General features: G+C 44.3%; 1 protein-coding gene across 1 annotated transcript in view; it reads left to right on the plus strand.

Moving 5' to 3' along the window:
• Positions 1–13,683, plus strand: part of PRKCH (protein kinase C eta) — a 121,333-nt gene that overhangs the window by 32,055 nt on the left and 75,595 nt on the right. The window contains exon 2 of the mRNA XM_081192480.1: positions 1,322–1,385. Coding sequence (XP_081048606.1) covers positions 1,322–1,385 — 64 coding nt within the window. The remainder of the gene's footprint in view (positions 1–1,321; positions 1,386–13,683) is intronic.

Consider the following 13,683-nt stretch of genomic DNA (forward strand, 5'->3'; position numbering starts at 1 on the left):
AATCCGTCAATGGGCTTGCTTCGCAAGACGAAAAAACCGCTAGACGAAGAGAATCACAGAACGGATTCTTTTCGTCTTGCGAGGCACCACTGTAATTAGTTTTAGTAGTTTAACTTTGTCCCCACGTGGGTTTGTGGAAATGTTCAGAAGAAATCTGATTGGTTCTTACGAACACTCTGTAAAAAGTTCTTTTGTAATAAAACGTCCTGGGCCAGGGGCTGCGGAGATAACATGGACAGGCACAGAGAGACACGATTATACGCACCCTTCCCAGAGTCTTGCTGGTTCAAGTCTCTGTGTGTATTCTTATTAATCAGAGTTCAATCCTTCCTTTACTATGTGAACGCAACAAGGGCACTTACTGAAACAAATAGTAAAGGTAAAGGGACCCCTGACCATTAGGTCCAGTCGTGACCGACTCTGGGGTTGCAGCGCTCATCTCGCTTTATTGGCCGAGGGAGCCGGCGTACAGCTTCTGGGTCATGTGGCCAGCATGACTAAGCCGCTTCTGGTGAACCAGAGCAGCGCACGGAAACGCCGTTTACCTTCCCGCCAGAGCGGTACCTATTTATCTACTTGCACTTTGACGTGCTCTTGAACTGCTAGGTTGGCAGGAGCTGGAACCGAGCAACGGGAGCTCACCCCGTCACAGGGATTCGAACCGCCGACCTTCTGATCAGCAGGTCCTAGGCTTTGTGGTTTAACCCACAGCACCATACATGGACAGAAATGCTGCTCTCTTGATTTCCCCCCCTCTTCTCTGAATTTTGTGCTGGGTCTCTCTATGCCAAAATATGTTCGAAAATACCTGTGTATTTGCAAAAGCGTGCAAAATTCGTGGCAAAAAAACGTGTACAGGATGCAAAATTGCTTAGAAAAATCTACTTGTTGGGAGAAACGCAGACGATTTCCACTGAGTCAACTGGGAAAACAAGAGAAACTGAAATGGATTGATTTGTCCACCCTCCAATTAGCACTAAATTTGGTCTGGAAAAACAAAAGCCCTGATCTTAACTGGTGGCAGGGAGCAGAAAGCAACGGTCTAGTCCATTCTTATATTGTGATGGTTGAGATTTTCACGGTGTGGGGGAAAGCAGCCTACAAATATTGGAAATAAACCAATAAATTGGGAGTGAGGAGAACCATATGCACTACTCTGAGCACACTTGGGGAAAAGTAGGGTATAAAGGGAAATGCAATAAATAGATATTGTTCAGCATTATAGTAGGGGACCTTTCCTGCCTTTGGGCAGCTTGCATTCAATAAATTAATTTAAAAATGATGATGATGATGATAATTAATAATAATTCTCCTTTTACAGGTGGACCTGGAACCAGAAGGGAAAGTGTTTGTAGCAATAACTCTCTCAGGAAGCTTTACTGAAGGTAAGAGGAATACCATTCCCCCCTTTACCTCCCCGTTATATTTTTAGAGCTTACACATAACAAACCATTAGCCTCTAGTTGCTGCAGTCAAGAGTCTCCTGTGGCCACTGAGCAGAACGCAAGGATGTCATAATTGCCCGGGGTTCACATAGCTTAAGTATCCTTGTCAGAATAACAGCAGGAGATACCTGGATGGGAGCAAAGATCTCCTTTAACAAGCTCAAGCTACAGAGTGAGTTTGAAGGGCACATCTGAGCCCTGGTGGTTTTTTTTTATTTTAAAGAGGAGATTCAAAAGGGGGGAACTGAAGGTGGAATGTAGATGCACTAGGAAAGGAGAGGGTGCGTAATCCTTTCAATCCTGCCATCTCTCGTGCCTTGGGGTGGATCTGGGGCCTGGAACAAGTCCTCTGCGAGGAAAATTAAGAACAGTTTGGTCTCTTTTTTAAAAACCATTTTTATTAAGTTTTCCATTTTTTTTGAATATTACATCATAACAAAGAACATGATTCACAATTCCAAAATTTCCCCATTCCCCTCGGACTTCCCTCAACCTCCTTCTCTGGTTTATTTCCAAATAATATCATTTCCTTTTTCACTCCTTTTTAAAAAAATATATTTTAACTTATAAATTATATCATTTTTTGCTAATTGTAAATGATTATTCAAAACCTGCTAATGAGTCCAGTTCTTTGCATTGATTCTTTACGTAGGCCAAAAACGGTTCCCAGTCTTTCTTAAAGGATTTTTTTGTCCTTTATTTCAAAGTCTTTCGGTTTTGCCATTTCGGCGTATTCCCTAAGTTTTTCTTGCCATTCTTCTTTGGTTGGTATTTTATCACTTTTCCACCTTTGTGCCAGTAGCATCCTTGCCGCGGTTGCAGCATACATGAAGAGTTTTTGTTTGGTTTTTGGCAAATCTTGACCTATGGTTTGGTCTCTTTCATTCAGGAATAAAAAGGCAAGTAAAGAGGAGCACGATAAAAGTTTAGATAGTTATGCATAGCAAAGAAGAAGAGTTGGAACCACAGAACTTATTGAGGCTGATCATCGCAGAGCATTAATAATAATAATAATAATAATAATTTATTTTTTATACCCCGCCCATCTGCTGGGTTTCCTCAGCCACTCTGGGCGGCTTCCAACAGAACACTAAAATACAAAAACATTAAAAGCTTCCCTAAACAGGGCTGCCTTCAGATGTCTTCTAAAAGTTTGGTAGTTATTTTTCTCTTTGACATCTGGTGGGAGGGCGTTTCACAGGGCGGGCACCACCACCGAGAAGGCCCTCTGCCTGGTTCCCTGTAACTTGGCTTCTCGCAGCAAGGGAACCGCCAGAAGGCCCTCGGTGCTGGACCTCAGTGTCCGGGCAGAACGATGGGGGTGGAGACGCTCCTTCAGGTATACTGGGCCTTTGGGCCATTTAGGGCTTTAGAGGTCAGCACCAACACTTTGAATTGTGCTCAGAAACATACTGAGAGCCAATGTAGGTCTTTCAAGACTGGTGTTGTATGGTCTTGGTGGCCTCTCCCAGTCACCAGTCTAGCTGCCGCATTCTGGATTAGTGGTAGTTTCCGGGTCACCTTCAAAGGTAGCCCCACATAGAGCGCATTGCTGTAGTCCAAGCGAGAGATAACCAGAGCATGCACTACTCTGGCGAGGCCGTCCGCAGGCAGATAGGGTCTCAGCCTGCGTACCAGATGGAGCTGATAAAGAGCTGCCCTGGACACAGAATTGACCTGTGCCTCCATGGACAGCTGTGAGTCCAAAATGACTCCCAGGCTGCGCACCTGGTCCTTCATGGGCACAGTTACCCCATTCAGGACTAGAGAGTCCTCCACACCGGCCCGCCTTCTGTTCCCCCAAAACAGTACTTCTGTCTTGTCAGGATTCAACCTCCATTTGTTAGCCGCCATCCATCCTCCAACCGCCTCCAATTTGATTTGCATGCAGAAGGTCCTAAATTAAATTGCCGGCATCTCTCAAGTAGGCCTGTGTCTGAAACCCTGGAGAGGTGCTGCCAGTCAGTGTAGGCACTATGGAGCTAAATAGACCAATGGCACACAGCTGAGCTCCTTCTCAAAGCCCAGGAAGTGCTTACTGGGCTTTGGGAAGGGGGTAGGAGGTCTCTAGGACGCTGCCAAAGCCTTGTGCCTCCTTCCCCAAGTCGGGCGCCTTGTTTACCTGGCTTAAGCCAGTGCCACAGGGACTGGTGGGGAGGGTGACAAATGTTGGCCTCACACAGGGCAGCATATTACCAAGGTCTGCCCCTTGCAGCACACGAAAGTCAGAAAGGAATGGCTTCACCAGCTTCCCAGAATAGTAGCTGTATTGGGCTGAAAAGATAAACAAATAAAATTCTTTTATTTATCTGGCACCCTATCAAACCCAGTGGGGCTTACTTCTCAGTAGGCCTGCACAGGGTTGCAAATTCTCATCTGAGTAAGTTGTGTTGAAAATTGAAGCAGGGTGGTTTTAATTCCGTTAATAATAATAATAATAATAATAATAATAATAATAATAATAATAATAATAATTTAATAATTTTTATTTATACCCTGCCCTCCCCAGCCAAGGCCAGGCTCAGGGCGGCTAACAAGCAATAATAAAAACAAGTTGAGTGAATACAACTTAAAAACAAGATTAAAATACAACATGAAAATATTGAAACATTAAAATGCAGCCTCATCACAGGAGGAGAAAGGAAAAAGAAAGAGGGGGAGGGAATCAAATTGGCTCCAAGCCAAAGGCCAGGTGGAACAACTCTGTCTTACAGGCCCTGCAGAAAGAAATCCGATCCTGCAGGGCCCTGGTCCCATGAGGCAGAGCGTTCCACCAGGCTGGAGCCAGTGTTGAAAAGGCCCTGGCTCTGGTTGAGGCTAATTTGACTTCCTTAGGGCCTGGGACCACTAGGGTGTTGCTATTTATGGACCTTGAGGCTCTCCGTGAGGCATAGCGGGAGAGGCGGTCCCGTAGGTACGAGAAGACGTTTGTCTAGGCTCTGCCCATTGGCAGTTTGCAGTGCCTGGCTGATGAACCCTAAGGGGGGATGGCTCTCTTGACAGAATTAAGGTTGCCCGCTCCTGCTGGAAGCATGCATATTATTGGCGATGGCGTGTTTGAACCGTGCTTTGAATGCTCTGAAGCACCCTTGTGCAACATGGAGCCCTTGGGATGTTGTGGGCGGGAGCTGAAGTTCAAAATGTCTGGGGGATGCCATGTTGCTCTGAAGCACTGAGGTTCCTTGGTGAATTTATAGCGAAGGTGAGATTTGAATGTGGCAGCTAGACTGGTGACTGGGAGCGGCCGCCAAGACCATATAACACCGGTCTTGAAAGATCTACATTGGCTCCCAGTATGTTTCCGAGCACAATTCAAAGTGTTGGTGCTGACCTTTAAAGCCCTAAACGGCCTCGGTCCAGTATACCTGAAGGAGCGTCTCCACCTCCATCGTTCTGCCCAGACACTGAGGTCCAGCGCTGAGGGCCTTCTGGCGGTTCCCTCACTGCAAGAGGCCAAGTTACAGGGAACCAGGCAGAGGGCCTTCTTGGTAGTGGCACCCACCCTGTGGAACGCCCTCCCATCAGATGTCAAAGCGATAAACAACTACCTGACATTCAGAAGACATCTGAAGGCAGCCCTGTTCAGGGAAGTATTTAATATGTGACATTTTAGTGTATTTTTCATCTTTGTTGGAAGCCGCCCAGAGTGGCTGGGGAAACCCAGCCAGATGGGCGGGGTACAAATATTAAATTATTATTATTATTATTATTATTGAATGAAGATCTTCCCAGAACACACTCCTTTCACTGCCATGCTAATCTAGCCTTTCTCTGTGGCTTAACAGAGCAAATAATGTTATGTGTGCAGTGGAATATTGACTCAGAGTCTCATCACCAGTTTTAAGACAAAAACAAATGGAAGCTATAGGCAGCACAAGCAGATCAAAGGGAGTAAATTCAGAATTTACTAATGCAATTTTTATGGGGCTGGTTCCTGAATATTTCATGCTCAGCTATATTTGCAGAAGGTGTATCTACCTCTGAAGTGCAGAAGAATCTGTCTGACACGTTGCTTCCAGCCTGAGCAAGTGAGATGTGCTGGGAAATGCTGACAAAGCCCCGAGAAGGGAGATGGGTTGGTGATAAATCATATGTTTTGAGAAGGAGACAGACAATTTTCAGCCTGCCTTGGGTCCTGGAGTGTATCGTTCTTGTCTTCTGCAAATGCAGAGCATGTTTTTTTCACCTGTGGCTTTGGGCTGTGGGAAACTTTGGCCACTCGTTCGTTTCCGTTTGCAGAGCTTTCTGCCACTGCTAAAGATATGTACGTCACATCGGCAACATACATTTAAAGCACACGCGTCCCCCCAAAGAATCCTGGGAACTATAGTTTAACCCTCACAGAGCTACAATTCCCAGTAAAATAATTAAAGACTGTTACAGTGGCATAAGAGTGCCCTAAATATGTGTTGCAAGTAATCCAGTGCCGAGGGCCTTCTGGCGGTTCCCTCACTGCGAGAAGCCAAGTTACCGGGAGCCAGGCAGAGGGCCTTCTCGGTGGTGGCACCTGCCCTGTGGAACGCCCTCCCAGCAGATGTCAAAGAGGAAAACAACTACCAGACTTTTAGAAGACATCTGAAGACAGCCCTGTTTAGGGAAGCTTCTAATGTTTAATAGATGGTTGTATTTTAATATTCTGTTGGAAGCCACCCAGAGTGGCTGGGGAAACCCAGCCAGATGGTCGGGGTATAAATAATAAATTATTATTATTATTATTATTATTATTATTATTATTATTATTATTATTATTATTATCATCATCATCATCATCATCATCTGCTCAAAGGCGGAACATACTTAGCAACATGGGGAGACCTGAAGCACAGAGCCAAACACTTCCTCTCCTTAATTTGGCCCAACCTCATCCTTGCAAAAGAGATAGAGAGGAAAAACTGGTGTTATATGCAATGCCTTGCCCAGGAATGCTGAATGACTTCTCTGCCTCCGTAATGACATTTTTTGGGTACTCTAAGATGGCAAGCTTTCACAAGCTTAGCTGAAAGTTCCTCTCAAAGAGTCAGTAACTTAGATGAACCCTCTCTAGTAAGCGCAGACTTTCCCCATTCATTGTCCAAGTGTTACAGCAAGTTATTTAGTTTCTTGTTTTATTTATATCCTGCCCTGCTCCCAGGACAGGACCCCAGGTGGCTCCGGACATAAATTAAAACAGGTGTAAAACACGCAATTAAAAGATATGGAAAATAAAACACCAGTTAAAGAAGAGAATCTATTTTTAAAAACGACTCTTTAAAAAAATGCAAAAGCACACTCACAAAAATCCCATTGGCTTGATCCAACAGGCTCTTCTTATATTTTCATGACATTTGAAATTTACACCTTAGCTCAGCTTGCCATTCCAATTTGGAGTTTTCACACATGCAAACAGGGCGGCTGGATTTGCCTGCTCATGCCGCAATAGATCTCAACTTTTTGTCGAGAGAACCTTTTGCTTAATGCTTTTCCTGGGGGAATGAGGCAGTTGTCTGGGCAAACCCAAGTGTTTTTACTCTTCTCCATGTTTTCTGATTATATGTCTCCTGCCAATGTCAGTGTAGCAGTTCCAGAAAAGAGGCAGGAAGGTTGCTGTGCTGGCAGACATCTGAGGCATCATTGTGTTATGTATTCAGTGGTCGGTGTTGCCTGAGCTTGGGTCTGGACTAAGGATTCTGAGCTCCTGTGTTCTGATTTGTTCCATGATGTCCAATCACAGAACATTTCAGGATTTGGGCCTCTTCCATTGGCCCTTAAACTCTGAGTCATGATTCGCAGCTTGGAAGTTTAGACAGCCAATCACGCTGGGAGTGGGAGTGGTCCAGGCCCTCAGAAATGTATATAAGCAGTTGCTTTGTCCCTGTTGTTCGGTTTTGTACTTCAATCAAGGTTCTTGTTGTTATCACTGTGTCTTGCCTTGTGGGAATCCACCTACACTTCAGTTGTTAGAGATGTTCAGGTATCTTGTGAGAAATAAGGGACTATTACTCCAATAAGCGACTATTACTCTGAAGGGTTGATGCTTTTGAATTGTGATGCTGGAGGAGACTCTTGGGAGTCCCATGGACTGCAAGAAAATTGGGCCTAAACATTTTTAGGGAAGTCAGCCCTGAGTGCTCACTGGAAGGACAGATCGTGAAGCTGAGGCTCCAATACTTTGGCCACCTCATGAGAAGAGAAGACTCCCTGGAGATGTTGGGAAAGATGGAGGGCACAAGGAGAAGGGGACAGCAGAGGACGAGATGGTTGGGCAGTGTTCTTGAAGCTACCAACATGAGTTTGACCAAACTGCGGGAGGCAGTGGAAGACAGGAGTGCCTGGTGTGCTCTGGTCCAGGGGGTCACGAAGAGTCGGACATGACTAAATGACAAAATAACAACAACACTCCGATAATCATTGGCCTGGTAGGCTTTGCCAAATGCACTTGTTCTGAATATGAAATGGACTGGGGAGGGAATATTCCTGCTTCCCTTCCTCTGTGTAGGAGTCAAGGTGGGAGAGGGAAGTGATAGAAGCACCTGAGAACCAGAGGAACCTGTGTTGCATCCTAGTTGCCCAAGGGGCATGTGGAAATCACAGATAATCCATCTAAGGTATCCTGCTGGACCACCTTGGCCTACACCTGCTTAGGAATTTGGCTCCTTTGGGAAAACCCGGATGCTGCAGGAAGGAAGAGGAGGGCTGGTGTGAGTCAGGAGGAAACCTCAACCATTTTCCGATGAAGCATAAAGCCTACTTTGTCGTCGCTGAGGAAAATGGTCAAGCTCTTTGGTTGAAAACCAATGGGTTTGTGTGTGTGTGTGTGTGTGTGTGTGCCCTTCAGTTCTGAGACACAGGGAGGCATGTAGACAGCACTGACATGACAATTTGCTGCATTTTCACAACACGTTGCGGTTTCCACACTATATTTGAGCTTGCACACAATGTCAAAGCCTCTTCTACAACTATCGTGTAATACAGGGGTCAGCAAACTTTTTCAGCAGGGGGCCAGTCCACTGTCCCTCAGACCTTGTGGGGGGCCGGACTATATTTTGAAAAAAATAAATGAACGAATTCCTATGCCCCATAAATAAGCCAGAGATGCATTTTAAATAAAAGGACACGTTCTGCTCATGTAAAAACACGCTGATTCCCGGACCATCCATGGGCCAGATTTAGAAGACGATTGGGCTGGATCCAGTCCCCAGGCCTTAGTTTGCCTACCCATGGTGTAATATGATGGAACCGTTGTAGAATATAAGCACAATTTTATTACTCATTTCCATATTATATTTTTCATATTACATTTTTGGCAGTGGCTCCCTGTTTGTGAAATGCGCTCCCTGGGGAGACTCGCCTGGTGCCTTTAGATGCCAGGCGAAAATGTTCCTCTTCAGCTGATTGACATCCAATGGCCTTTTAAAATGTGTTGTAAAAGGGGGCGAATATTGGTTAGCTTTTGTTCCTATATTTATTATGCATTTTGTGTTTTTCATATTACGTCATTTTACGTCGTGATTCACCCTGAGATCTATGGGCATAGGGCGGTATTTAAATAAATAAATAAATAAATTTCGAAACAGATCCCACCCCCACCCCACCCCCAGAAGGAAATAACATGAAAATGAGCGTTAAACTTGCACCAATATTCCACTAGAATTCCAAAAGAAACTTTTACGTTTTGTGAAAGCTCAAATATAATGTGGAACTTAACAGGCAGAGATATTGGGAGTGGAATGTTGAACAATCTCAGGACTGGGCAAGGCATATCGGTCCCAAGACTTTGCGGAAGTCGGCTGTTAGCCCCAGTGGACCAAAAGAAGGGGTGCAGCTGGAACCAGGCAGGGATCAAGAACTATAGCAGCAATTCAAATTCAACATCCTTGGCAGAGTTCTCACGTGCAAAAAGTCAAGACCTAATAACACAGTTTTGTTTTGTTTTGTTAAAACACACACACCTTGCAATACATTTCCATGTATGTACTGTCAGTCTTCTTATTTTTTGGCAATCACACGTAGCCAAGTAAGATTGTCTTCCATGAACACAGTCTTAACAGGGAGTCTGTAAATGACCAATTCTGGATCCACACATCCTTCCACAGTCGGGACACTGGTTTCCAGGTGGGAGTTGATCACGGTGTGGATTTGCCAAGTGTGCCTTCCTCTTAGCACGTTTCTCCCTTGTGTTCTGAGTTTGAGTGTCTTCAAAGCCCATGACACCTTTGGTAGAGGCTGTTCTCCAACTGGAGCACTTGCAGGCCAGTGTTTCCCAGTTGTGGGTGTTTATACTACATTTTTTTTAGATTTTCCTTGAGAGAGTCTTTAAACCTCTTTTGTGGACCACCAGCATTACGCTTTCCATTTTTAAATTGGGAATAGAGCAGTTGCTTTGGAAGATGCTAATCAGGCATCCGCACAACATGACCAGTCCAACGAAGTTGATGTTAAAGAATCCTTGCTTTGATACTGGCGATCTTTGCTTCTTCCTGTATTTCCTAAATTTTTGGAGACATCGTTCATGGAATCTTTTGAGGAGTTGGAGGTGGCGTTTATAAGTGGTCCACATTTCACAAGCATACAGTAAGGGTACTGTCAGTGATTCACCCTAGGCAACTCCTAGGTGAGATGCAGTGAGATGCAAGTAAATACTGTCATTGCACAAGCAGAGTCACACAGTTTGACCTGGAAATCCTGTATAGTTCTTCTGGGTCAGGAGAACTCAGTGGCTGGCCTGAGTGGGTGGAGGTGTTACGGAGCTTTGGAACAAACAGTTGATGCTCCAACCAGTAGGACTGGTGGCTCACCACTCAGGTGAGTGGCACACAGGTGTGCAGGCTCCTGGTCCTGTGGGTTTTCAGCTATTCTAGATACATCTGCAGTTAAGATTGTGAGCGATCAGTTTGACCTTGAACTTTCAGTTGTTTATTTGAAGGGCTGTCATGGGACAGTCCTCTGTTAAGTTCACCGTCTCTCCCACCATGGCGAGAGGCCTTATTTCTATCAGAATTGTGCCCATTGTTTCCAGATTTGCATATCAATTAGCACAAGCAAATGCTATGCAAAACTATTCTCTTTTCGCTTTCTTGGGTAATACAAAAGTGTCAACTCTACTTAATCTTAGGCCTTCTGGCAAAAGGGGTAAGATCTCAAGACAAGTGCTCAGAAGCAAAGGGGTGAGAGCTGGATATATTTTGCCATTCAATCACTCCATCCATCCCATGATATTCACTGGGCTTCAGTCCTGGAGCACTAGGCATTAGCATGAACTTCCTCTGATATGTCTCCTATCCCACCAGGCTCCACCCTATAAACTGCTAGGTACCACCTCTTAGCTCTCAAGCTCCACCTGCTGTGTCTAAAGGTGTGAGTCTTAGAAGACCTGGCGACTCTAAAGCATGTGTCTCCCTCACCTGCTTATAAGATCCTGCTCTGTCTAAGGTTACAGAGAATGAGTGTTATGGAAATGCAAGGGGAATGAAGAGGACATCTGTAAGTGCAGCCAATTTTAATTCCAAACTTATTTCCAAATTTCCCAAATAATGAACCTTCTTCCTTTAGGGCAGCCTTTCTCAACCTGTGGGTCCCCAGATGTTGCTGAACTACAACTCCCATCACCCCTAGCTAGCAAGGCCAGAGCTCAGGGATGAAGGGAGTTGTAGTCCAACAACATCTGGGGACCCACAGGTTGAGAACCACTGCTTTAGGGGAAACTTCTCAATATGTAAATCAGGTCATTAGTAGTCTAGACAAATGGAGAGAGAGAGAGAGAGAGAGAGAGAGAGAGAGAGAGAGAGAGAGGCTTTTCCATGAATATCAACCAGAATGGACTTTACAATAAAAATAACTGTGTGGGGGTGTTTCTGTTTGTTATTATGGTATATAGTTTTAGGTTGTAAAACACCCTGTGATCTTCTGATGAAGGGTGGTATAGATTTCACACACACACACACACACAGAGTGCTTTTTTTCTTTAAAAACATGTTTAGGGGTACTCTCATTCCGTCTGAGACTCAGGAAACACAGTGACAGGAAATGAGGCCCCCATCGGGGGTAGCAACAGAACTGACGATTTTAAATTGTTAGTTTCTTCTCCCACTAAATTTACAAAATGTTTAGGGATATGCGGAGCCCTGCATCCCCCCCCCCAGGAAAAGCCATGTGTGTGTGTGTGTGTGTGTGTGTGTGTGTGTGTGTGTGTGTGATACATTGAATAGTTTCCCCCTCTGGAAGAACCCACAAGTCAGGAACATGTGGACTAGCTTGTAAATAAGCTTGCTTTGCACCTGCCAGTTTCCATAGAATCAGAATTGTAGAGTTGGAAGGGACCCCCAAGGGTCATCTACTCCAGCCGCCCGCAATGAAGGTTTTGCTTCCCCCTGCCCTCATTCTTTCTAGGCTGGAAGCCCTAGTGATTGGAAGAGGAGTGATTCCTTCTTGCACTTTGGATATAATCTAACATGGGTGTCCCATTACCATGAGCACCCTCAGGGGACAGGGACCCAATCAGGGTTGCAGGAGGAGCACAGATCGAAGAATCCAAGGTCAAGCAGCTGAGAAGCAGTCTAGTTGCATATATGAAGTTGCCCATTGACAGTTAGAAGCAGCTGGGAAACTGACTTAGGCACACAAGTCGCCTGCTCACAGTCTTTTTTACAATTGTGTATTCCTGTTTAAATTGTAGTCATGGGCTGCATCTACACTGCTATAGAAAAACGCTCTGAAAAATCCGTTTTAAAGCTCACAATGGAAAATTTCATAGAGTTCCGATTTCAACTCCAGAGCGCCATCTGGTATTTGAATAAATATTGTAATATAAAAAATTAGAAATCACTTGAAAGTACCAAATAGGCCTAGGATTAAATTAGGATTTAATTAAATAAATGGGATTCAGAACAGTAAGAAAAGTGAATAAATTAGATAACAGCTGGAAATATTTTTGTTTAAGAATGATATGGGAAAGCTGTTACATGCAGATACGAGGAAATTCAGAAGGGAGGGAATGGAGGAAGTCAATTAACAATGCAAATAAAATTTGGGTTTTAAGGGATATGGGATAAAGATTATGTTTTTTATTGTTGTGGTTTAGGTTTTTTTTGTATGTTTTTCTGCTGTTGTTTTTCCTTTTTGCTAGGTTGTTTTTGTTATAATTGTGAAAATTTAATTAAAAAATTTAAAAAGAGAAAGAAGGAGAGGGTGTTGTCTAAGTCATGGAATGGATCATTGACATCAATGGACTTGAGTACCATATTTTTTTGCTCTATAAGACTCACTTTTTCCCTCCTAAAAAGTAAGGGGAAATGTGTGTGCGTCTTATGGAGTGAATTCAGGCTGCGCAGCTATCACAGAAGCCAGAACAGCAAGAGGGATTGCTGTACAGCGATCCCTCTTGCCGTTCTGGCTTCTGAGATTCAGAATATTCTTTTTATTGTTTTCCTCCTCCAAAAACTAGGTGCGTTTTATAGAGCGAAAAATACGGTAATTTGATTTCAGTGGGTCTACACTGGGTAGGATTTAGCTGGATACAACCAATGATTGCTAAATTTGCATCTATGCGTATAAATCAGCATATGCAACTCTGAGTCCTTTCATTGCTTTCTTTGGCAATACATAAGTGGCCACCTTAGACAAACAGATGTCTGTCCAAATTCTTCAGTGTGAAGAATCCAGTTCCCAAGCCCTTTCCTGATGTGCGATGTCTAAGTGTTATTTGGAAATAGCTACCTGGCTCTTTCCTTGGCCAGTCATGGAGCAGAATGACAGACAAGTGTGTGTAAAGGCACTTATGAGAGCCATGTGTCAGTGTGGAAACAGGAAGTTTGTGATGTGCAGCTTTAAAAATAGCCATTCTGAAGAACTGGAATAAATTAATAGCAGGTTTTGGAACCCATCATTCAGTGCCTTAACACTCCTATTGGTGTTTCTGAGAACACTGGGGGGTTTTTTCTACTCATATGCAAATTTAATCAGTTAATCATCTTGAAACTCAGCTAATCTGGTGGTAGAATTAATATAGTGTTATGTGCACCTCACTTCGCCAAGATTTCAGGGGTGCGGTGCTTACAAAGGTTTGATTTCCTTTGGAAGGAGGTCACCGGAGGCTTCCTGGTGTTTGGCGATGTTTGCATGTATTTACAAATATACAGGTTGAATATAGGTGGAGGCACACAGCTTAAAGACTGCAATACATCTTCCCCAATCCAACGTGTTGCCCAGATGTTGCTTTCTGGCCCAACTGGTGGAGGTTAATGGGAGGTGGCCTCTGTCAACA

This window comes from Podarcis bocagei, assembly GCF_964188305.1.
Source record: "Podarcis bocagei genome assembly, chromosome: 1".
In the NCBI taxonomy this organism is placed as follows: Eukaryota; Metazoa; Chordata; class Lepidosauria; order Squamata; family Lacertidae; genus Podarcis; species Podarcis bocagei.